General features: G+C 31.9%; 1 protein-coding gene across 2 annotated transcripts; it reads left to right on the forward strand.

Annotated features, from left to right (window-relative positions):
* LOC136418068 (uncharacterized) lies at positions 1-24,273 on the forward strand. 2 transcript variants are annotated; one of them, XM_066403986.1, is made up of 6 exons: positions 1-147; positions 4,952-5,163; positions 7,269-7,457; positions 7,880-8,109; positions 12,698-12,848; positions 23,302-24,273. In XM_066403986.1, the coding sequence occupies exons 2-6, from the start codon at positions 4,953-4,955 to the stop codon at positions 23,568-23,570; spliced, it is 1,050 nt and encodes a 349-aa protein (XP_066260083.1). In that variant the 5' UTR covers positions 1-147; position 4,952; the 3' UTR covers positions 23,571-24,273. The 2 variants fall into 2 exon arrangements, with proteins under 2 accessions (XP_066260083.1, XP_066260084.1); XM_066403987.1 differs by lacking the exon at positions 1-147 and adding an exon at positions 4,614-4,747.
* Positions 24,274-24,546: the final 273 nt, after the last annotated feature.

The following is a 24,546-nucleotide window of genomic DNA, read 5'->3' on the forward strand; positions in this document are numbered from 1 at the left end:
TAAGTGAGGCCGATGAAAGTGAGTGCTGAATTTTCGTAATTTTGGTTAAGTTGACTCAGTAGTGTTTGGTGAAGGATTGTGAAGACTGAGGAGGGTTGAGTGGACAAAAGTTGAGTGATTTTGTGACTTTTTCGTGGTTTTATAAAGGCAAGTATTAGGTAGATTTTCACTGAAACAGATAACAAGATATTAAAAAAAAAATGATTGCACTATATACATAGGTTGATCAAAAAAGGACTGAGAATGTAAAATTTTTAAAGCCACTTGGAAGGTAATGGCATAAGTGGACTAAAATTTAAAAATTACATCTCAATATACGTAGTAGATCAAAAAAACTTGTCAGAACAAATTCCAGCTATATACTTAATCTGATAAATTTAAGTACAACACTTTAGAGCAAACATCAAATTTTTACTCGTATGTGAATTCGTATTTAAAATCTGTGCACTGTATATACTACTTATAATACCATGCCTGATGTTTTTTATACCTACATATACTTTGAAGACGAGGCTATAAAATTCCTAATACAGTGAATAAAACATTATTGAGGGGTTTGCCAAGGTGTTACTTGCTATATTTGCAGTATCAAACTATTAGCACGGTTGGTCATATTCGTTACATGAGATAATGAATCGTGTTTGAAGCCCTGAAGAAATTTCACACAGATATATGAGACTTTTCAATTTAAAAAAACTGTAGCGTAACTAGCCTATTAAAGAAGTTATAATTCACACTTTTGTAAATTTATAGAGTGCGAGTGCTAAATTTGAATCTGGAATGGGAAGAAACAGTGTTTTCCCCTTATATTTAACTCTGCGTTTTCTTAATTGCCCTCTGAATGAAGGCAAATTAATGCAATTTAACCATAACAATGGAGTGGTGTAGCCGGTCTTTCAAGATCGTATATTATTACAACATTATTAATTACGCATGGTGATAAATATGAATCTATTTCTGACCCCTTAAATTCCCATGTGGTATAAGACTTGTTTTTTTTCTAATGGCTCTCTCAAAATTTTCCAGTCTTCAATAGAAATTTCTAACTTTTTACTTTGAAAAATTGGTGGCGTACCGAACGCTAATCTGCACTTGTTTTTGGACAACTAGTGATGCATTAGACGTTAGTTTCAGCCATGCACTTAGATACACTTAGATATATATATATATAAACTGAAGAAAAAGAAAAAACTTGAACATATCAAATGCACTGGAGAATCCAAGAATTGAAAAAATGCAGATTCTCCCTATAAAATAGAGACTCGCGAAATCAACAAAAATAACTACAAGGGTGAAATTCTTGATTCTGGGAAATAACAAGAAAATGAAGTCAGTATGGCGTGTTTTTGTTAAATTTGAATGTGTAAAAACTGTTTTGACATAGGCCATTCCCGGCAAAATATTGTACAAAAATTTTGGAAGCCACTGTATATGTTGCAACATGTGAAAAATTAATACTTCCTATCCCATTTTTTGTACTGATCCTTAAAACTCCTTTGTTTTACATGGGTCCGTCCTGTACGTATAATATCAGGTTTTTTTTACTTGTTTTTGGAGTAACTTTTATTTACTGTTAGACATTAGACATTAATACAATTTTAATGGCCTTGTATATATATCCTCACAGTATGGAGCTGCTCCAAATGGAGTATACTGAGTGTTCGACTCTATGAAAAGACAAGATATGGCATTTATTTTCGTCATTGCAGTCTTGTGATTAAAAAATGTTATTTCAAAAAAAGCTTTGAAATAATCTCCTTGGCAAAATTTCATCGAGATACCCTGTACACTTTTCTTTAAGAAGATATACGAATTTACAATTAATGAAAGGATCTTGTAATTTTCTCCAATCTTTCCTGTATTCTCTATACAAAGTTTATCCTATACTAACTCATGGACTATATACCAGCAATACAACCATATAAGAATAGTTAGAATAGAAACACCCGTAAAGTCTATAACGAGTCTTTTTACGTATCTTGTATTTTTGTGAGCTATGGATGTTATAACCTTATAACACATGTTCTAAAAAGTAGGACTAGAAGGATGAAGAAGATAGGACATTTTCACTATTTTTCACAGTAAATTCAATGCTTGTAAATGCTATTGGTAAATAATTGTGGTTAATATCGTCCATAGTTGCTTACATATGACCTCAGGTGTCGTCTCAAAAATGCGATAATTCACGTATTTTAAAAACTATCAACTAATAATTGTTTTAGACAAGGGTAATAAATACGCATAATACAAATCATTCCATGGATTAAGGTTTCCACACACAGTTTGAATCGTAGACACTCGTATAGAGCTCACGCAATCATTATGATTTAGGAACCATCAATTTTTAACAGTGACACATCGCTCGTGTTTCATTCGAGAACCCAAACTCATACAAAATGTGGTAAAACATCAGTTTCTGTTGAATTTTGCAAATTTATATGGAGAAGATAACAAATTCATAGCGAGGACAACGTTGTCTAACAACTGGAAGGTTATTTTTCGATTTTGGAATTTTAAGAAAATATGTGGGGGATTTGTATGGGCTGGTTGATGTTTTCGGATTCCCTAAGGTTCCAAATTATTTTAAAAAAATTAAAGAAAATATTATATTCTAATATACATTACCGGCTTACATACCGGCTACATTAAATGACAAGTAACTTCTTTAGGACTTCAAATTCAAAACCATCTGAATTCAGCAATGGCTGCACAGCGAGTAATAAAAATTTTACCGTTTTATCCCTGTGTAATATGTTAATTACTGAAAAGATCACTAATACTCCATTCAATCAAATTATCAATCCTCAAATACATATTCGAGATCTTTTTAATGATCAAAGTTTAAAATATTTCAAAAAGTAGATGGTACTTACAAAGTATGCAACCTATCCTTTTAGAAGATTTCAAGTATGTAATTGCTTAAATTCTTAAAAATTCCAAACATTCCAGAGATATAAAAGTAGATACCTCTCCCACTCCCTTTGGGAATTTTTATTTTCTTATTACTGATTTTCGCTTAAATGTATTGACTAAGATCCTATATACACCCTGGATACCTCAATTGAAACCTTTTAAAGGATGATCACTAAAAATACATCAAGTCGGCGTTGAAATATCAGAGTCATATCTTGGATAAATAAATTAATCTGTTAATGCATTGTTAGTTACAGCTTTCATGGTAAATAGCAAATGACCTAATCAATGCGCTATATTCAAAGTTCACCGCACATTGGAAGATTTTTGAATGGTACCTCGTTAGAACTATGGATAGGTAATTTGACGTGTCTCCAGTTTAGAGGTGCATTCAAAATCTTAAAATATTTAGATATTATAGTACCATTGTATCTCAGTAACTAAAAGAAACATTACCATCTATGTATATGAAATAAAACCCAGACTGTTAAAATATATAAATTTAAACAGTGCTGAAGGGGGCATCTTTGGAAATTTTTAATTTTTTTCTGATTTAATGCGAGCAGTGGAAAATGGACTGAGTTAAACCCGAGCTTAAATCACAATTAAAAAGTGAGTTATCTGAAGCTACTTTAGCTGTACTACCCAATAACGACCCGGCCTGAGATTCTGTTTTTACTGTAATATGGAACCTTTCTCTCAACGTTGGAGTATAATATCTTGTGATAATCATTAGTGTTAGTAAACGTTTATTGATTTCATATATTTCTTTCAAGAAGTCAACTGGAAATAAAACAGTATAGTCCAATGCCGGTATAAGACGTATTACCCTTGAGATCTAGTTCTTCGCTCCTTTTCGAGTAACGTTTGTAACATAATTATAATTTCTAAATTCAGATCTTCTTACTAACTAGAACTAGGAGTTAAAAATTTACGTATCGATTGCCATGCATGTTCAACGATTGAAAATTTCCTAAAACTGAAATTCCTCAAAAACCACAAATTCAGAAACATTAGCGCATATCCTAACGTCTTTATCTATGGAAATACGAATTTATCAAATTCAAAGTTAGAGGTTAGTAATAATGTATATTTTTTGCACCTTTTTTTATATTTTGTGCAAGACCGAGACTCAAACTGCAAGACCAAGACTTTTTTGCTCTTCCTTAGTGATTTTGAAAAAGCATCGAAATGAAGGGACCTAAAATTTCATTTTTAAGGCCTCAATGGAGGAGGTATCCAGAATCAATATGAGTCCATATCTCTCCATTAAAGTAATGAATGAAAATTATGCACATGCAAAATATTGACAATGGCATTGCTTCCAGCAGTTATTTTGACTAATTACTGTCATTTCGACAATGATGATGTATAAATACCTCCATTTTAAAAATCAACTTTTTTATTTTAAAAATTACGAGTTAAAAATTCATATTACATCTTTTCTGGTTTTATTTATAAAAAATTGACTTCAAAAAAGTTTCTGTATTGAATTTTAAAACTGCTTAATTCGTTATAAACCAGATCGTGGCTCCTGTTTTCTTTCTCCTTTATTTGTAATCAACCGCATTATATTTATGATCACCCTATAAATCCCAATTTACCTTATTGAAGAAAACTGTTGAAAAAACCAACCTCAACGCTCTTTCACGAAGGCGAAAATGATCGACTACCATATGCGTGTTTCGTGTCGCACAATGGGAACCTCCACTAATGTCCATTTGCCATCGGACATTTACCATCAAACTGGGCAATTAGAGGGACAATCTCGGGGATCAATAGATGAAATTATCGCGTGATTCGACCGCTACGTGGCTAAGGGGGATGTTTTAATGTAAATAGCAATAAGGTGGCCAGGCAGACGATTTGCCTGCCTTAAATTGATTTATTCGGTCTGTTGTTGAATTATTTACATTGTCGTCGGACGAAACCTTGTTCTGTTAATATTTATTGAGACGAAGTAGCAGCAAATCGAAACAACTTGTCTTTTGACAAACTTTCAGTGATGTCTTCATTACAATTTAAAATTTAATTGCAGTATGCCAAAAGTTACACTGCTACCCCCCACGTATGATGCCTCGAGGGATCACACCCCTCCAGAATCTCCTGCAAGTAGCCCTGCAGCCGGAATGTCCAGCAGAAGCATGAGTCCAGCTTCTCCTCATTCGACCGATGTTCCTCTTTCAAGACATAGCGCGTTTTCGATTGTTTGCAGGTCGAAAGAAATAAGGGCGAAGGAGTACCTTAGCAGTAAGTTTCATAAGAATAATTAAGACTATACAAAAACACAGGAGTAAAAGAATATTAAGAAGCATATGAAGAATTTAGAAAATGTGGATTATATACAGGGTTATTGATTCGTTTTCTGATTATATTTGGGCTAGTTAATAATTTTATTTGAAGCTACAGAAAAAAGTTTTATTTCGTAAATAATATCATATTTTTCTCAGATCAGCAGGATCTTTTCAGAATCTTAATTGATTTTAGGCGAAAAATTACCTGTATTTGACGCCTCATAGATTTTATATTAGTGATTTTCGGACATTTTGAAAAAATTGTTGAAATTTCAATAGAGACACTGAAAATTATTTAATAAAATCTCTTCTCTCATCAAGTTGCAAATCTATGGAATTTCCCAAGAGCCGCGAAAACTTGAGATTTGACGCAAATCTACGACAATCTCCTGAGAATATAAAAAGATACGGAAATTCTATAACAAATTCTGGAACAAATTTTCGAACAACAAATAACAATAAACTTAAGTTACATGTGTATAATCTCAACAAATGTTTAGAATGTGCAATAGATCATACAGTTTAATGTATTCAAGAAATGTAATTGGAGTAAGAAACATCCACTTAAACTTATTAAATCACACCCAAATCGGTAATATATACAGTGACCGGCAGAAATAACGCACCATACGGGATTTCTTTTAATTTGAATTTATCAGAAAATTTTATTCTTGATAAAAGTTTGTGCCAAACTTCATTATTGGGTTTATCTTTTAATTCTAAACAACTTTTTATAATACATGTTTCCTCTAAAATTAAAAATAAAGGTACTTTACTCATGAGTCATTTCATAATTTTTGAATCTCATCCATATGAAATGAGATATACAAATTTTGTAAACTGCACTTTGAGTTTGCAGAAATGCATAATCTTGTACTAGAATTTTCGATAACAGCACCAAGTAGATCAAAATCATTTTTTCAATCCTCATGTTTGCCAAACCTAGATTTCTTAAAATACCAACATAAGTCAGTCGAGTGTATCAAGAATACTTTAAAAAAATAAATACCATCCTTTATCTTGTAAGTTACGCAAATAGTATTGAAAATATCATAAATAAAAAATTATTCGAAACAAAAACGCATAAACATGACTTTTTACATTGACATTTTAGATATAACCATGGTAACTGATATAAAAAGTAATAGGATTTTTTACTTTTTTTTAAATCGTAATTTTCGAAGAAACCTTGTACATTTAGGTATAGGAAAGTATAATAGTTTTTGGATTGGGAATATCTCTATCTGTTACTCCAAGTAATCACACATAGGATGTTCCATTTAAATTAAGCAAGTTAATACTCTTCAAAGTAAATACATTTTTTAACTTATTTTTTGGATACACTATAAAATATATAAATTTTCATGATTATAGCATGAAATGTCTGAAGTTTAGTGTGAATTTCGGCTTACTACAGTTTAAACTTTCTGTAATGCAGAATTTTTAAATTTGTACCATATTTTTGCAAAATCTCAATTATTTCAAAATTCTTAAGGTTTAGGGTAGGTGAATTTTAATTAAACTTAAATTTATTTTTTTCAAGGAATCTAAAACGATACTTACATATTGGAGGTTCCATTTAAAAAACATAATTTTGATATTTTTCGCTTATTTACAACTCCCAGTATAAAAGAAAAATTATTTTAGCATGTGATAGTTGTTGAGTGTAGCTTTTGAGTTCTATATAACGCAAAAAAAATTCAAAGTATTAAATATTTCAGTCGCAATATTCCGTGTAGCATGACGTGATAACCCTATATAAGGAATATTTCAGAATTTTCTGGTGGCAAATTTCGTAGTCTATTATTGCCTCTTACGTGTACTCAAGGTAATAGTTTTAAGTCCCAAATATTATAAGTTTAAGTAAGTCTCTGTTTCGGTCAAATAAAGTTGACAATGTTTTTAAATATCTTATACTGTTACAGAGAAAATAAATGACCATTATCGGGCGAAAACAAAGTGCCGCATCATGCGTTTCTTTTTGCATTAGAAAATCGCGGAAGGAAAAACCACCTATGCGTCCTCGCTTATCGCAAAAAACACAATTTTATTTTGTTTCAGGTATGGGTGCATTGGTATACGCAAACGCCCTGAATCCCTTAGTACCTACCCCCTATCCTCCTTACATCTGGCACTCGATTCCGGGTTTGTTTTTGCCATACAGTCCAGCCACTCAAAGACCAGAATCGTTGAGTCCAGATCAGGCCACCTCAGTAGATACAGGATGTATCCCTGAAAAGGCCAAAATTGGTAAGTGCAAAAATACTTCAGTTTAAACTTTAGATGGAAAAGGCGCTTTATGTATATAGAAAAAAAATAATTCTAAAATTACTTTTACTAACCAATCGTTAGTTTATCAACTAGATTATTTCTACAAGTACACAATAATGGCGCTAAATATATCGTCCTAGAGCCAGTAAAGACTTATCTAGAAGATCAAGAAACTATCAAACTCTATTTCATCATTTTAATGGAAATTAAATTTAAACTTTATTTTTCACTACTGAAGCCAGAAAATCATCGAACATTCACAAATATTATATTGCAAATAAGGATACCAGTATTTTTCTGAGTTTCCAGTATTCTTCTAATCCTTATTATGTCATTGTTTTTCTCTCTAAGACTTGACGTAATGTTTCGAGATTAGATAACTCTATTTGTGTTTATTTCAGATGAAGATGCCCCTTTGAATTTGTCCTTAAAAGGACGATCAAGGACGCACAGTATATGGTCGCCTGGGAGTTTGTGTGAACAAGAGATGAAAAATGTGGCAACCAAGCACGACCCGACCATCATCAGTCCCGTGAAACTGGTCGATGGTCGATGGAAGTGGGACCACGAGAAAGACTTTCACGCAAAAGCGTCCCACACTATTGGCCCTACGGGAGAGAAGCAGTTCACGGTAAGAAAAATATTTGTTTTATTATTTTGAACGACGAGCCAGAATTACTTGAGTAACAAAATTTGTCCAAAAAATCACTTTTAAAAAATAATATAAAAAAGTAATAGGGCTTTTACTGCTTTTTCTCAATGGAAAAACCGTAAAACATTTTTAAAATTAAGATAAGTTCACAAAGTCCCACGACTAATCCAATATATCCAACATAACAACCGATTTTGATGTTGTTTAAAAACCATTACACCGAAGAAGCAGTACATTGATTGGGCATCAAATATTTACCACCACAATTTGGTAATACCTACCTTTGTACGCATTATTAGCGCAAATCCTCGCAATGAACGCCTTTAAACTCTCGAAAAACTGGCACAGAAATATCGATCATTAGATTTACTGAAGACATAAAAATTTCATTATAAGGTCTTTATTATCCATCGGCACTACTTATTGAAGAATAAATAATGGGAAAACTTGGCTGAAACTCTACTTATGAACTTTCCGTTATAGTTCCTTTTCTTGCACATTAAATTCAGAACGGGTTACCAGTGCAGTAGTGCAAGACTACTAGCATTTTAAGCGACTCGCACCTTTACTTGAAATCATTATTTAATATTAATTTTGTTGTTTTAATACGCAATAAAGGTTAAACGAAAAATGTTCCTGACTTCATTGAGATTAGGAGGACAAAGGAGCGATGATCTGTACACCACTGCCTAAAATCATAGACAAGACTGTTGCGGTAATGATCCGGCTGTTCGTAGGCTAATGTCTTCCATCAATAATGCATAGAGACTTAATCGGAAATAGTGCTCATTAAATCTAGGCATACATTTTTGTTCATTTATCATTCCAAACCCGGGGTAATGGTCCCGATTATTAAACTTTTATTCCATAACTATTGATCTTCAACGGTATGATCGCTTGGTCTATTATTTATCGACGAATTCAATAAATAAATCAAGGAATAAATGAAAGTGAAACGTTTTCTGAGAACACTCTCTACTAAAAGATATTAAAAATACGGTGTGACGACACTGGGGATGCTGCGCTTCATTGAGACACATCTTCATCTGACATCTTCGTCTCTCGATTGAGACCGCTAATTTGACGTTTTAGCGTCAACAATGGTTTGGCAAAGGGGCGTGGATGCGTTGCCATTTAAGGGCAATTTCAACAATGTGTTTAGTTACATCGCTATTACTCATACGTAGTTTTGTAGCACGAATGCGTCAATCAATGAGTCTGGCAAGAAAATAATACATGAAAAAAAGTAAAGTTGCAAAAATTACTAAATTGCTAGTGTAGAAACTTCTAAAGAGACAGGCTTTATGAACTGTCCATTTAGCTTCAATTGCAGCTTTTAGAGGGATGTTTCTTGGAGAACATAAATTTATACCTCTTTTTTTTTCAATTTTCTCTATCCAAATAATGATAATTTTCTATTCATCACTGACCGTTGGAAATATCTTGAAATTAGTCTCAATTGTATCGCTAATTAAAAAGTTCATGTCTCCTTTCTCTATCTTGTTAATGGTTTTATTGATACTATGGTAAAGAAATCTATTCATGTCCTTTTTTGCGTTCACTAATAGCCACTTTAACCATATTCCCAATCGTTTTCCGCTCAATTTCTGCTAATTAATAATGGAAGTTACACTATATTTTCCCCCTATTTTCATTTTTGATTTCGTCGTTAATTATACGCTTTTCAAAAATGTTCGTGATAGAAACGTTACGATTCCATCGGGGTTTTTAATTGTCCCTAATAATTTATTTGAAGCAATTATTACATAGATTCTTTAGAAGATAATTGTTTTGTAACGATAAAAATTTGATTGTCTGTTTATATTTTCTTAGGGAGGCGTTCCCAGTCGTAACTGGCGTATTTTTTCTCGTAATTATTTCAGTTACGTGATGCTAATTAAAGCTTGTTACTATTCAATCATTGTGAATTTATCAGCTGTCTTCAGTGGGAGGTTTTTGACATAAATTATAAATTTTAATTATTCAAAGCAATTTTCATTAAAAAAATATTCTTAAACCTTGAATTTTTGTGGAAGTTTTTACTACTTTTGTTAAGGTTATATAATGATTATAAGCTACATAGCTCAAGTTTAACAAATGACGGTCAACAGTCATTTGAAGCCCGAATTTAATTTGTTCAGGTTAGATCAGGTATTTCAAAGTTCAAATTGCGAAAGAGAGGGAACAAATGATCTCAAACATTAAAAAAGATATTAAAACCTAACAGGTTGTACAGGCTTATACATTTGATCAGGACCATTTCAGCTGTTTTTGATCAAAATTTTTTTTTGTATACAGACTTTTGGGATATCTACTCTCAAAATTTGGAAAACACCAATAAATGGGTACATTTCCACTTTAAACCAGACAGAGGTCAAATAAAAATATAATTTTCTTTTTTTGTTTACCTGATACTTCAAGCAGGATCTTAGATAGTATTTCAAAATTCAGTTATTAGCAGAGATGCAATGAAGAAGAATTTAAAAGTGTAAAACTCACTGTTCTATTTAATAAAAGATTCATATTCATTTTATCTTGAAAATGAAAGGCATAATAAAACTTTCAAAACGTAAAGCAACACAACTTCTAGAATTATTAAGTTGATGTATCAACTCATTAAGATACTAATTTGTATGTAATTTTACGCGTTATTGAATAAAAGTACAAATAATTATTTAAAAAACATAAATTAAAATAGAATACATATAGAGTGTCAATTTTAAATATGTATGTACACAATCTTTATGGGGCGAATCTTTAAAGTATTATAAGATAAAAAGTTCATATTAACATGGGCCGCAACGATTAAGTTCTCAAGATACAGAGTACTCATGTTAAAATTTTTATTTCGAAAAACCGTTGCGGATTCATGTTGATATGAACTTTTTGTATTAAAATTTATTTACATATTTAACACCTTATATATCAGTATTTTTACGAAACAAACAGCCAGTTATATTTCTTCCTCAGTTTCATATCCTAATTAAAATAAAAAATAAGTTTCATGGGTACCTGTTATCCATTAAGTTATAAATAATTTATTTACTGAAATGAAGCCAATTTATATGCGACATATGTAAAGCAAGTTTAACGAAAATGAAGTTTTATTTATCTTAACAGTTGTGCTCATAACCAGAAAATAACAACATGATTGAAGTTAATTTAATCGTTAATAGAGCAGCCATTATTGACAAAGTTCGAACATTTTGATATCGACGTTACATTGATGAAATTAAGTTTTAAGTCCTATAAATCTACATACTCTTCTACACTTCGTTTATTTTATCACTGGGAGACAGTTTGTTTGATAATTTTGTAGTACTAGTCAAATGTTCTACCTCTTTGCGTCAGTTTTCAATATACATGAATGACATCCGATGATTACGGTAGCTACTCTAGAACCTGGATATTGCGCTCGTGAAACCAGTCGTAAACAAAGCGAAATGAGTGTTTCACATCATTGTCCTGTTGAAATAGAAATCGTAGGGTAGAGGTATTCCCCACTCAGCATTATATTTTAAAGTGTATTCCTATATACCAATCCATCTATAACCCCGTTTATGAAATATAAGGGATCTACCCTGATTTATGAATACAGCGCCATAATAATACATTACCCTGTCCACACTTCATTGTCATTGTAGCTTATTTTGAATAGAATCTTGTATTAACGGGGTGTCTGACACAACCCATTCCATCTGAATTTGAAAATTTCATATTGAGATTCATCCCTAATTAATCAATTTCTCTCTTTTCAACTATGCACTTGTCACTGCCCAAATGAAAACCAGCCAAAAGAGTTGGCTTCCAAAACCAATGGGTTCGACTAATCTGTAGTGAATACGTCATGGTTGAACTTCCTATCAAGAGTTTCAGCAATTACTCTCGGGGACGACGGATTCTACGGATCTCTTTGAGACATTCTTTTAGTTCTGGTATCCATTCGCAATTTCGTTTTGCGAACCTTTTCTGATTTTGGCATAATTTCTACATTCTCTCATTGCAACGCACAATTATTTTATAAGCACTGTTTATGGGCAAAATGAACTGCCTGGAAGTGATAGTCATCCTTTTTTGTTTCATAAAAGCATTCACCACTAAGTTTTTTAGCTCTGTACAAATTGGTTTACCTTTTGGCATATTTATTTCTTTAAAATAAATGAGGGATAAGCTGATTTTACCTGTAAGTTTTCTTCGAGAAATTTACTTCAATTTTAGGCCCGTTTTCTAGGTAAAAAGCCATTTATGATAGCACAATTACAAAGTGAACATTATTTTATCTTCAAGTTACAATTGAATGGTGTCCCTACTTATTTGATCAGGTGAATTCAATATACAAACGCGAGGTGGTTCTCCTTTGCTCGAGTTAATTCGAGTTTCTTTAACTTGATGGTTTTCATTAAAGATTTCAATATTTTATCAAAGGAAAACAAATACATAGATGTTCAGCAAGATTAGAATTATTGAGTGCAGATTTGCAATGACTTAATTGGCATCTTAAAAACATTTCTATTTCTTGTCTTTAATAATGCCACTTTATCGACTTGGTTTCTTTTCACTTTTTCAGTGCCAACAATGCGGAAAATCTTTCAAACGCTCCTCAACGCTCTCAACCCACCTGCTGATCCACTCGGACACTAGGCCCTACCCTTGCCAGTATTGCGGGAAGCGATTCCACCAGAAATCTGACATGAAGAAGCACACTTACATTCATACCGGTAAGTTTGAAAAATTAATGTAATTTATTAATACCTGCTGAAACTTGACAGACATTATTGAAAGGCCATATTTCAATAAATAACAACCCTTGTAAAGTTTTGCATCATTCATTATTCAGGACGAAACTTACACGGCCATCGCGGGCCGTAAATAATGCCGGTAAAGTTTACATTTAAGGGATGTGTCTGACATAGTAAGTCATTACATATTTAGATAGTAGATGTATGCTATACTTTTGGGACATAAGAATAGAACAAATCAAATGTTAATGTAGGGATAAGGGGTTGTAATATAGGGTTTGCGCTTGGAAAGGGAAAATGCGAAAGGTACTAATTTGGTGAATACCTAATACGCTCTATGTTGTAATAAATAAAATTGTTGTTGGGTGGAAGCTCTTATCTTGAAGCTATTATATATATGCAACTTCTAATAACTAGGGGAAATATTTTATACCCACGACCTTCTTTTTTGCAGCTTATTATCAATGGTGACGACATTGCCATGACATTGGCTTTTTGCAAAAAAACACGCCTGTCCTAACCGTTCAGTTGTTGTTCTAGGCAAAGTTGGGAATGGGTTTTTGAAGTTCAAAGTCCATCAGTTATAGCGAATTCGATTACAACAATTGCTGAAGAGGAATTAATCGTAAAGGCCCCCATTCAAACCACCCACATAATCGGGATTGTAAAATCAGAAACGTGGAAAAAAAGCAGCCATGATAAAGTCATGCTGGCGCGCAGCGGACCATTAACGATTGTCGTATTTCAGCATAATCGATGGCTGCACCCTCTTTAAAATAAATTATTAATTGGCATACGTCGTCCCTGATTAGTGGTACCCATTCCGATCTTCAGATTTATGATTCATTTTACGGCGAACTATCAATCACCGCAACCTCCGTTCCTGCCCTTTGTGCGCATTCTGGTGGCTTTGATTAATACGTAATGCTGTCATTAAAGCTGAAAACTCATAACGTATTCAAGAAAAATACACGAATAATAATAAATAACCATACAATGCGTTTTCCTGTATGCATTGCCTGGCGTCTTTGCATTCATATTAATGGGTTCCGTAAAGTTAAGAACATGCATCCTTTCAGGCGACTTGAATGAGCTCCACTGTCATAAACGATATCTCGAGTTTGTTACCTTTTTTTCAGACATATTTCCATGATCGGATTTGTGGTTAACTGATAATTTAGCAGAACTAGTATAATGTGTTCTCAGTCGATAAAAAAATTCACATGAATTTTGAAATTCCTTTTCAAAGGCAATAAATCTATGGGAATCCTGTAAAAGTTTGTCTAAAAGTTTATTTTATTAACATATACTAGAGCCTTATTTTTTCATATAGAACACCCTGATTAAATAGAAAAAAGTGAATACTTATTTTAAACATTTAAATCTACATAACAATAAATACATGCATTTAAATTTGGAACATTGGACGCATCGAAAGCAATAGAATATTTAAAGGAAATAAAAAATCAATTGAAATAGTGTGTGCAATCAAAGAATTACTTGATGCAAGTTTCAACACCATATATTACCTTCTGGATAGAGAATCTAAAAATACTCAATATTAATATTTAATTCAAGCATTAACTTTTTACTGGGTAAGCGATTTTTCAAATTTCTTCCTCATTAAGGTTTTCGTGTTTTTTTAAAAGAAATTTTTTACATTGTTTATAAATTCTAGAAACTCAACTTTTTTTAACGAAATACCTTGTGTATTATTGAGTATTATGGACCTACTAATCACAGCCAGCAAATCGCTGGCACACTTTTCTATCCATCATCTACCTATTAACTGTCTTTATCGGTTTCCGAGTAATTTCTTCATGAGGCCATGTTTTAAAAATATTGGAAAACCATTTTTGCTACGATTGGGAAGCTGAAACTCAATTTTTTTTATATAAAACACATTGTATATTATGCGATTTTTTAATTTGTTTCTCATTAAGGTTAATTTATCTGCGAAATCAAATTTTTACGTCTCTAGTTTTAAGCGACCAAATGGATCATTGATGTGATTGATACAAACATTACTATATACTACTTTTCACATGATAAACGGTGATAGGGTATGTTTTGATTTATCCAAAAGATTGCTTACAAAAATTGAAAAGCTAGTATTTTTCAAACCAAGTGTAGGTACATGATCCGCCTCTGTTTTTATGTTACCGCATTGAACATTTCTAAGGTTTAGGAGGGAGAGGCCCAAAATTAACTCTTTAGGTACTTTATCCCAAACCTGCGATTTTTTGCCGTTTTTCTATGTATGTAGGTACCTATTTCGCCTAAAAAACATTAATATTTCGCAAATTATGTATATAATTACAGTACAATTAACAGCAATGGTAAGTCCAAGTGCTTCAAAGCTATTTTTAAACTTATCAAATTAAATTAAAATTAGTTTTGCATGTTGTTGCATGTCGCATCGGACAAATGGTCGCTTAGTCACTGACGAACGATACATGATAACACTGTTAACCCAGGAACAGTACCCCAAATCACAATTCATTAAAAATCACTTAAGGGACACCATTAAATTTTCAAAATAAATTCAAAATCACACTGAAATTTACGGATAATAATAGCCGTCAATGACGCTCGTTGTCATGGTACCGCTGTTTAATTACAATTGTAAATTTTGATTACTGCGTAAATTATGGGTTCATTACCGAGTTTGATGGATTGCACAGTGTTGCATTAAGCGGATAATTAGGCAAATGAGACCGTTTGTGATAGAGTTATTACGTTGTGTGTGCTAGTGTGTAATTGTGATAAAGTCGAAATTAGTATTGTCGACAATTATTGGGAATTTTGCAAAGACTGTGTAATGTTTACCATAATATAGGACACGCAATTTGCACTTTTTTTACAAAATAGATTTCTACTGTAAATATCATCTACAATGGGTAAACTTTGTTATAACAAAATCATTAAAAGAATTACAAATAAAACAACGTGGCTAAATTGCAATGATGTTACATAAGGAATTTATAACCCAGATCCAGGCAAAGGTCTATTGATTCTGAATGAACCAATACTACGAGGTCTATTAGAAAAGAAACATAGCCAGGAAACTAAAGACGATTTTAAATGGTGTATAATACAACAAAGCCCATTAAAAAAAACTTAAAACTTCCAATTTTTGAGTTTTCATTATTTTAAAATAAACTAAAAATGTTTAGTTTTTAAAATTCGTTTCATATAATCACAAAACAACATGCCACCTTAGAAGGTAAGCCGCGAAATTTAGGGGTTTTTACATTATATAAATAGAAATCTTCATGAGAGCCAATATATTTTAAATGAAATTTCAGGGGCAATATAACCTATCTTTGGGACAGAATTGGCGGATACGTAACGAATCAATATTCCCATGTTTATATTTAAAGTCAATTGACTCTACCAAAAAATGGAGTATGACTATGTTCATATCGTAAACCATTAATCCGATCAATGAAGCGGATTGAACAGCTTTAGCGATCTGACAGGATGAAAAGAAGACAGCAATATAACTGAAAAGAGAAACTTAATTTCAATTTAACAGTGACAGCTGTCATATTTGTCGGCTCTTGTCTTAATTATTGATTGCAATGTTGTACGATGATAGGCATAAAAAAGAAATTAAGCAAGAAAAAACAATGAAGAAAGGTTAAATTAGCAATAATTTTTTTAATCGAATTCGACAAATGATCTATATATATTTGTCAGTAATGTCAGTCCAATCTCGCTTATCTCGTTAAATTGACATCGTCGATCCTGTTTTTAGTATCAACTAGTCAATCTTAACATCTAATCAATCTTGTTCATGTCGCAACATTTATATTAATTTACCTGCTTTTTCAATTTCAGACACACTCATACTGCATGTTCTATATTTTAAACAACATGTCATAATTGTCATAGTCGAATTTTTTGAGGAGATCCCAGAGACATTTTTCGACCAAAGTTCATTCTTAGAAATTTCGTTTGATGTGTTGAATTTAGGGAGCAAGCACTAAAACCTTCCAACCCAACTATCACTCACTCTATAGACAAACTACAATTTAACGTTAATAATTTTTCATTTTTTTATATTCACATTCAACATCTAACAGTTGTTAAAACTTTTGGGGGTTTTATCAGATTTTCATTAATTTCAATGAATATTTTAATTAGATAAAATACTGAAACGTGGTACACAAAGTAACTTTTTTCGTAGGTCATTAATATGAGTATATAGTTTCAAAGCCCAAGGCTTCTTTTCTAGAATAAAAAATTCACAACGTTATGACACCTAAAATCTCAAGGATCTCTTAATTTACAATCTTAGAACAGATATGGTTAAAGATTATTTAATTTTATATTATATTTCACCAAATTTTCTAACATCTTTGCATTCTCATTCTTTGAGCATAATTTTAAAACTCAAAGCTGTTCCTGCTGAATAAAAAAAAGTACAATTATGTTTCGTAAATATGAGTAGTAACATATTAAGTTAAAAATGTGAATAAAAAATCTCATAGTTCCATATTTGTATCGTTGCACTCTCCCTACGCCACTGGCAATTTCAAAACCAAAGACAGCCTCTGCAGAATCAAAAATTCACAACTTTGTATATAAAATATCAGGGGTGTACTATATGGAGGCTATATTTTTTTAAAGTTAACTGACAATCAAAAACGTAAAGATCAAGGCAATAAAACTAAAAATTATTTTTGTTTTGAAAATATATGCTATCGGAAACCAATATGTAATTAAATTATATACTTTTTGCCTCCTTTTAAGCTGAAATTATATATTGATGTAATGTAACATTAAAACATTGTTATCTGTGAGTGTTAACGTAAAAATTTCAACTCAAATTACGATTGCCGTAGTGGTACGTAAGCATGTGGAATTCATATTATCATTGAGGAGGAAATCATTACTTACGAAAATGGTGTCATTGCACGAAAAATACATAATAATGAGTGTTAATATATATAAACAATAAACATATGTTTTCTGTCAACAGTGTTAACCCACAAATGCTCATTTTTTTATTGGTCAAGCGCCGGTGTGAAATTACACATTGTGCAACTTTGTAAGGAAAATTTAAGTTATGGTAACAGTCAACTGTCAAATTAAGTGAATTTGAAAACATAAACACGCCATTGCCAGAATTTTGTTGTATGTGTAAAGCTAACCTGACAGGAACGATTCATCCATATTAAAACAGTTCCCCGTTTGCTAATTACTATCACGTTTCTTTAATATATACAAAATAATTCATTAATAAGCTCCACTAATTTTTCGAAGTACGATTTTGTAATTCGACAAGTGGACCACGTTTGCTGTGTGACATCTAATCAATTACAGCGAACATATGCTTGTAACGTGATTGGTATCTGTCATTAATGGAGGTTTTCATTTTTGACATTAGATGTTTTCATTCTCGTATAAAGCGGAAATGTAAAACAACAGAGTGACTTTGACGTTGGGAAATAATTTTATTGCTGTTGGGTGTTTTCGCAATTCATTCGATGGAAAAATGTTGAAATTAACACACAATATATAGCGCTTGTAAAAAGTATTACAATACGTTTATAAGTTTCATAAACCCGATATTTAAGAAAAATGCTTAAAAAAAACATAATGCATCATTTCGATATTCAAATTTTTCACCCCCTATCCAGTTACCCCTACTATCTTTTTATTTTCTAATGGAAAGGTACCCATTGTATTTAATATATCAAATGAGAGATAATTTAATAAGAGATATAATGATACATTAAGCATTTTTTTAAAATATCAAGTTTATGAAAGTAATAAACGTATTGTTATACTTTTTACAAGCGCTGTACAAATAATCGATTAATACTTTATATACGATAAACTGATGTAATCCTGTCCTGATTACGTATTCACAAAGTATTCCAAATCATGTGAAAAATCATTAATTTAAAAATTAGAAAACCCAAGACTCCCTATAAACAATGAAATACATGTAATAGGTAAAATCCGTAAATAACGAAAAAAAAATTCTGGAACATTGCTTCCCAAATAAAAAAAGCTATAATTATTCTGCCTTTTTTAATCGTCGCTATCTAGAGGCTCCATCAAGCAATTGACCTCAATAAGCAAATGAATGCGGCAATATAAATTTCTACAACTCTTTGTAATTTCGATAGGTAGATAATAATAATAAATTCGAAGATTGCCAATTTACTATGAACCATTACCGACATCTGACACTGAGCAGTGCGAAATGACCATTATTAAATGGACACGAGAAAGCCTACTATTAAAAACTTCACCGTACATGCATAATTTCCTTAAGAAAAATGACCATTTACCTAGTACGATAATTGTGAAAAATACAGTAATGGCTGTTCATTACTGATTGTAATATGAACTAAGTAACTAGAAATGATGGGCAGTTATTATCATATAGATTCGAAATCGGTCATGAATTATGGTAATGGACGAATGCACAAAACTGGACAATTTCTAAATTAAAATGATGTGCGAGTGGGTTTAAATGTCAGGAATTTCGCCCGCTAACTTGGTAATTTCAATAATGCGCACTTATCAGCCTTAATTAATCAATGGAAATTGTAATAGAACGTTATGGGTTAGCAGCAATACAAACAGATCCTAAATTAAAGATTCGTTTAGTGATAAGCACGAACAGGTGTCAAAAAATGTCGTGACAAAGATTTTTTGCTTGATTTATTAGCAACAGAAAGAATGGATGAAAAAAAGAATTGTGCCTAAATAACTCAAAAAAAAGTAAAATTTTTCGTTAATTGTAAAAGCTCGTACCTTTAAAAAAGATAACTCTAAACTTCATGAACTAAGAAGATTTTGAAAAGTTATTACTCCAAGTTTTACCTCAATTAAATAACTGACCTTTATACAATAAAATATTTAAAATTATAAATAAAGATGTACGAAGCAGGCCGAGCTAACCCAATTGGGCCTATGCTGATTCGAAATCTGATTTGAGGTTTAAGCTTCGATTCGTACCGTGCTTCTGTAATCAGGCTCTTCCAAATTATTTCGCAATAAAGTGGATAATGAACATTATCGATGAAAAAACGGATGCAGGTGAAAACTTAATGGAAACAAACATGAACAACGTTGATTTTGTCCCTCATGTTGCATAACTGATCAATGATAATGAATATTTCCATAATTTTTTGACATCACTTGAGATCGCCAGCGAATATTCTTCCCCTTGACACTATTAAAAAAAGTTCATAGTGGCATTGGGTAAAAGAAACATTGTATCTTGTAAAACGTGGTACTACCTTTTGTAGCCCAGAAATGACTAAAAACATATCAATTGCACGGACGTTTTTCTCCTTTCAGAACCATTTTAGTTATCGAAAATTGTGTAAAGTACTTGAAATTAAAATACGAAATATTTTTTTATTCCGATCTATTCCGTGAGTAGTTTATAGCAATAGCCGATTGCATCAGTGAGAACCTCGGCTCATCCACGTCAATTTATTCATTATTAATGGCGGAAAGATAAATATCGTGTGTGAGAGACGCGTGCTGTCCCGGAAGTGTCCTGCAATCGGATTTACCCCCAACCCTTAGAGCGTCAGCCGCTTAATAGGACTTCCGTTCGCGTGCATTCTCATTACCTGATTATTACATTATTACTGGGTACCGTCGATGTTCACATTACACTTCTTGCAGCCGGCGAAGCAGATAACGAGAGGTATCAGTTTTCCTTATTACACGGAATTTTGCCATAAATTTTGTCGTTATTGACGAAATCGTGTCACCTATTTTGTTACAAACCATCTTTCACGTAATCAACGTAATAAAGCTTCCACTTTACATTCGCATTTAATTGGCCGTTTTTATGCTATTATCAGTGCCAGTCAGTAAAAAAAAGACAAAACATTATAGATAATTAGGTCTAATCCTCTATATACAGTAAAAACGTTTAGCAATTACTTCAAGTTTGTAATAATTACCGCAATGGTTTAATGATAAAAATACAATTAAACCGAATGCACACATAACATAACCGACCTACCTCTTATAAGGTCGCATTCTTATCTTGGAGAATATAAATAATGCTTTACTCCATAAGCGACATTATCATAATGATTGACGTGGAGGTCCCTGTAATTCTATTGACATACATTTTATAAGCGGGTAAAAAGAAATTATTGAAAAACGAATCGCAACTACACAAAGCTTTTGCAATTTTAATGACAGAACGCGGTTATTACATTGTCGTCGCTTTGATTTCAAATTCAAAAGCAAATCAAGAATCAACGTTACTAAATTGGTTTCATCAAAGACGCTGTTCTGGGTAATAGGGGTTGAAAGGAGGTAGTGTACGGGGGGGTTAGTAAGTCGATTGGGTACACAAAATAGAAAAGTGGCGTTAAATTTTGGAAAGTAAAAGAAATACATGCTGAAGTGGATATTTTTTAGGTAGAAGTTCAAGATATCAATGACTAAATTTGAAAAGCAACTAGATTTTTCTGCTTAAAAATATTATATGTGCCTTATAGTATTTTTTGGCTCATCCATCTAAACAAAAAAATCATTAAAAGTGCATTTAAAAAATGTATAAAAATATAGGGAGAAAGTTTTAGTTTTTTTCATAAATCATTTGACGGACCGCCTTTTCGAGGTACTTAAAAAAAAATAAAGATAAGTATTACCTATTAAAGTTACTTGTTTAACCGGCTTTATAGTTTCGCTAGGCGAAAACCAAAATTCCCAAATAGGTGTAAACGCGCAAATGAAACGCAAAGTGGTAAAAATTATATTGATTACGCGTTTTGTGAATAATTCCATAGACGACATAATAATTGTACATCACAATCGGTCAAATTAATTGGTATTGTCGCCAAATTGAATATCCATTATCTATTTTGCTGACAAGGAAATTTCGCTATGAATGTAGAAAACTCTGAAAATTGTATTGGAAAAGTTATGCAAATGCATACTTATGTAAAGTATTTGTTACTATTAAAAATTTGAGAGTGTTTTCTACAGGTATTTTTGGTTCACTCTGCATACATTAAAAATTGCGCCGCTAGGAATAGAAATCCTAGTTTCCGAAAAATATATCATGTGAATAATTTAAAGTGAACTTAATTAATACAAAACTTTTCAACTCACTGGGATGTTTGAAGAAATTTTACATTTACATTGTCATTTTTTTCTCCCCTATACATAAAATTTGATGTAATTTAATTCTCCTAAAGTAATTTTTTTATTTACGGGCACTATACATATTATATCATAAAGAGGGCTCTTTTTCTTTTGTGCTTGTACTCTTAGTTCGCAAAAAGGTGGGTAATTTCTAGGGCTACATTAATGAAACACACTATAATTCATGTTAAAGTTAAATAAATAAAGCCTGTAATTGTTGTCGTTAACCATTAATAATAAAAAACGTAACCCTAGTCTCTCCTGAAAAAGTGGAGAAAATTAATTGAATTAGTAATTTTGAAAATTTTCTGAGAATGGATCTTAAATGTTGAATGCCATTGAATATTATCTGAAAAAGAGAAGGAAAATGAATTTGCCAAACTTACATTTATTATCTTATCAAATTTCAAATTTTGAAAAGTTATTGAAACTAGTTAAAAACCTTGTCAACGACTGAATCTTGGCAGATAATGAATCACCAAATCATTTTAACAAACCGGCGCAAAAGGTTTATGAGAACTCAGTTTAAAGTTGAACAATTTCTGAAGACGTCAATGTACGCGAATTCATTTTGGCAAGAGTGCAAACGTGATTGAAAAAAGTGCAATTATCGTCTTTAAACAGTAAAAAAACAGAGCTTACCATACGTTCATAGAAGAAAATGGGTATAAATCTATAGAAACAGAAGTTATGAAAAATTCAGGAAAAATATGTATATAACTTGATGCGCCGATGAATTATGAAAGTAAGTCTATGTCAGTAAAGTGTATTAAATATTTTATCCTTGATTATCTACCTATCAAAAAACAAAGGCGTAGTTTATTTCACTTACAAAGCCGGCACTTTCAAAAAAACATATAAAAATTTTAACTACAAAAGAATCTGTGAAAAGAATAATAAAAATGGGACAGGCGTAGGAAATAATTTGCTATGCCAATAATTTTTTCCAAAAAGACTGCCATCTTGAGTTAACCACCAACTCTGATAGCCGTAATAGCCAGGAATAATTGCCAATCACTAGAGAAAAATGTTTATAAATTTTATAGAAACTGTATAAAAATATGTTCTGACAATTTATTTATATGGCCTATGTAAAAGCTTGTTCATACACACAGGGCATCACACGTCACACTGATTTAATCCCTATCGAATGAATTTTTATACGGACACACCCTATTTATATATCGCAGAGAGGGTGCTCTCTTTATCGGTGTTTCTCCCCTTAATTCGCAAATCCCATCCCTCTGAGAAACCCGACCCTCTAATCAAATTAATCCTCTTTTTGCAGGAGAAAAGCCTCACAAGTGCGTGGTGTGTTCGAAGGCGTTCAGCCAATCATCGAACCTGATTACGCACATGCGCAAGCACACGGGATATAAACCCTTTTCCTGCGGATTATGCGAAAAGTCCTTCCAGAGGAAAGTGGACCTAAGGAGACATCGCGAATCTCAACACCCCTCTGTTCCTGAATCAGTAATCAATTCCATCTATAGGGCCAATGACGTGCCTATGACTGAGATTAGTAGTTTAAATGATAACAATAACACTAGTGTGTAAAGGACTTTTTTTTTTGTTGGTTGTTAGACATGGTGAAAATGCGTGCGTGAACGAACAAAACGGTTTGGATTTTGTGAGATTTGCTAATTGGGCACTATTCGTTTATTAATTTTAATTTGTGCCATACATGTCCAAGTTGCCATTGTCTATCAAGGGGCCATATGAAGTGATTTGTAACAAATTCGTCCAAAATATATTTCCAAAGTCTATAACTATACATAAAATAGTATTAAAGATGTTTGTTATTTTAGCTTTAGGTCTGTTGAAATGTACATAGATGTTTTTGTATCAGGAACAGTATAAATAATGTCTGTCTAGTCTAGAATAGTGTTTGAAAAACCGTGTCTATACTGTTACCAAAATCAACGTCAAAAGTGCAAATAATAACTTACTTTATATGAAATTTGATAATTGCTATGTTTGGTTTCATTCATCGATGCACGTTTTTATTTTTTTTTCGAATATTTGCACTTAAATAGGTTTTACTAAAAAACGTTTCATTATGTTTTAGTAAAACTTCATGCAGCTGAAAAACCAAAGATTTTGTACAAATATAGGTAATGTGTATATAAATCTGTAAAAACTTTCGAATGAGGGATTCTAGGGAAATTATTTACATCAGTAGCTGAAGATATTTTCAATTTGTACTTTCATGTATTTAATGTATTTTAAATATTAAAAATATTTCGAGGTTAAATTTCAATTATATTTAATTCATTTAAACCCTTTAAGTTATCTTAATAATTACGCCAGTGACCGTTCATAAAGGAATTATTTGGCATACGTTTTCACAAATTACCTCGTATTTTGTTCCGTAATGTTTTACACATTACAACACTATAATGTGAACTTTTAATCCTTCAAATTTGTCTGGTTGCCTATATTGCAATCTGCACTAAACTTTTTCTTAACTATACTAAGTTTGACGCTCTTAATGGTCATACTTATTTACACATTGACAATTGACAAAAACTGA

The sequence above is a fragment of the Euwallacea similis genome, chromosome 32 (genome assembly GCF_039881205.1).
Source record: "Euwallacea similis isolate ESF13 chromosome 32, ESF131.1, whole genome shotgun sequence".
In the NCBI taxonomy this organism is placed as follows: Eukaryota; Metazoa; Arthropoda; class Insecta; order Coleoptera; family Curculionidae; genus Euwallacea; species Euwallacea similis.

Excerpts from the sequence above, each read along its gene's own strand:
- LOC136418068 (XM_066403986.1), top strand. The coding sequence starts at position 4,953 with ATGCCAAAAGTTACACTGCTACCCCCCACGTATGATGCCTCGAGGGAT. Across the intron at positions 5,164-7,268 it reads GGCGAAGGAGTACCTTAGCA|GTATGGGTGCATTGGTATAC; the intron begins GTAAGTTTCATA and ends ATTTTGTTTCAG. Across the intron at positions 12,849-23,301 it reads GCACACTTACATTCATACCG|GAGAAAAGCCTCACAAGTGC; the intron begins GTAAGTTTGAAA and ends CTCTTTTTGCAG.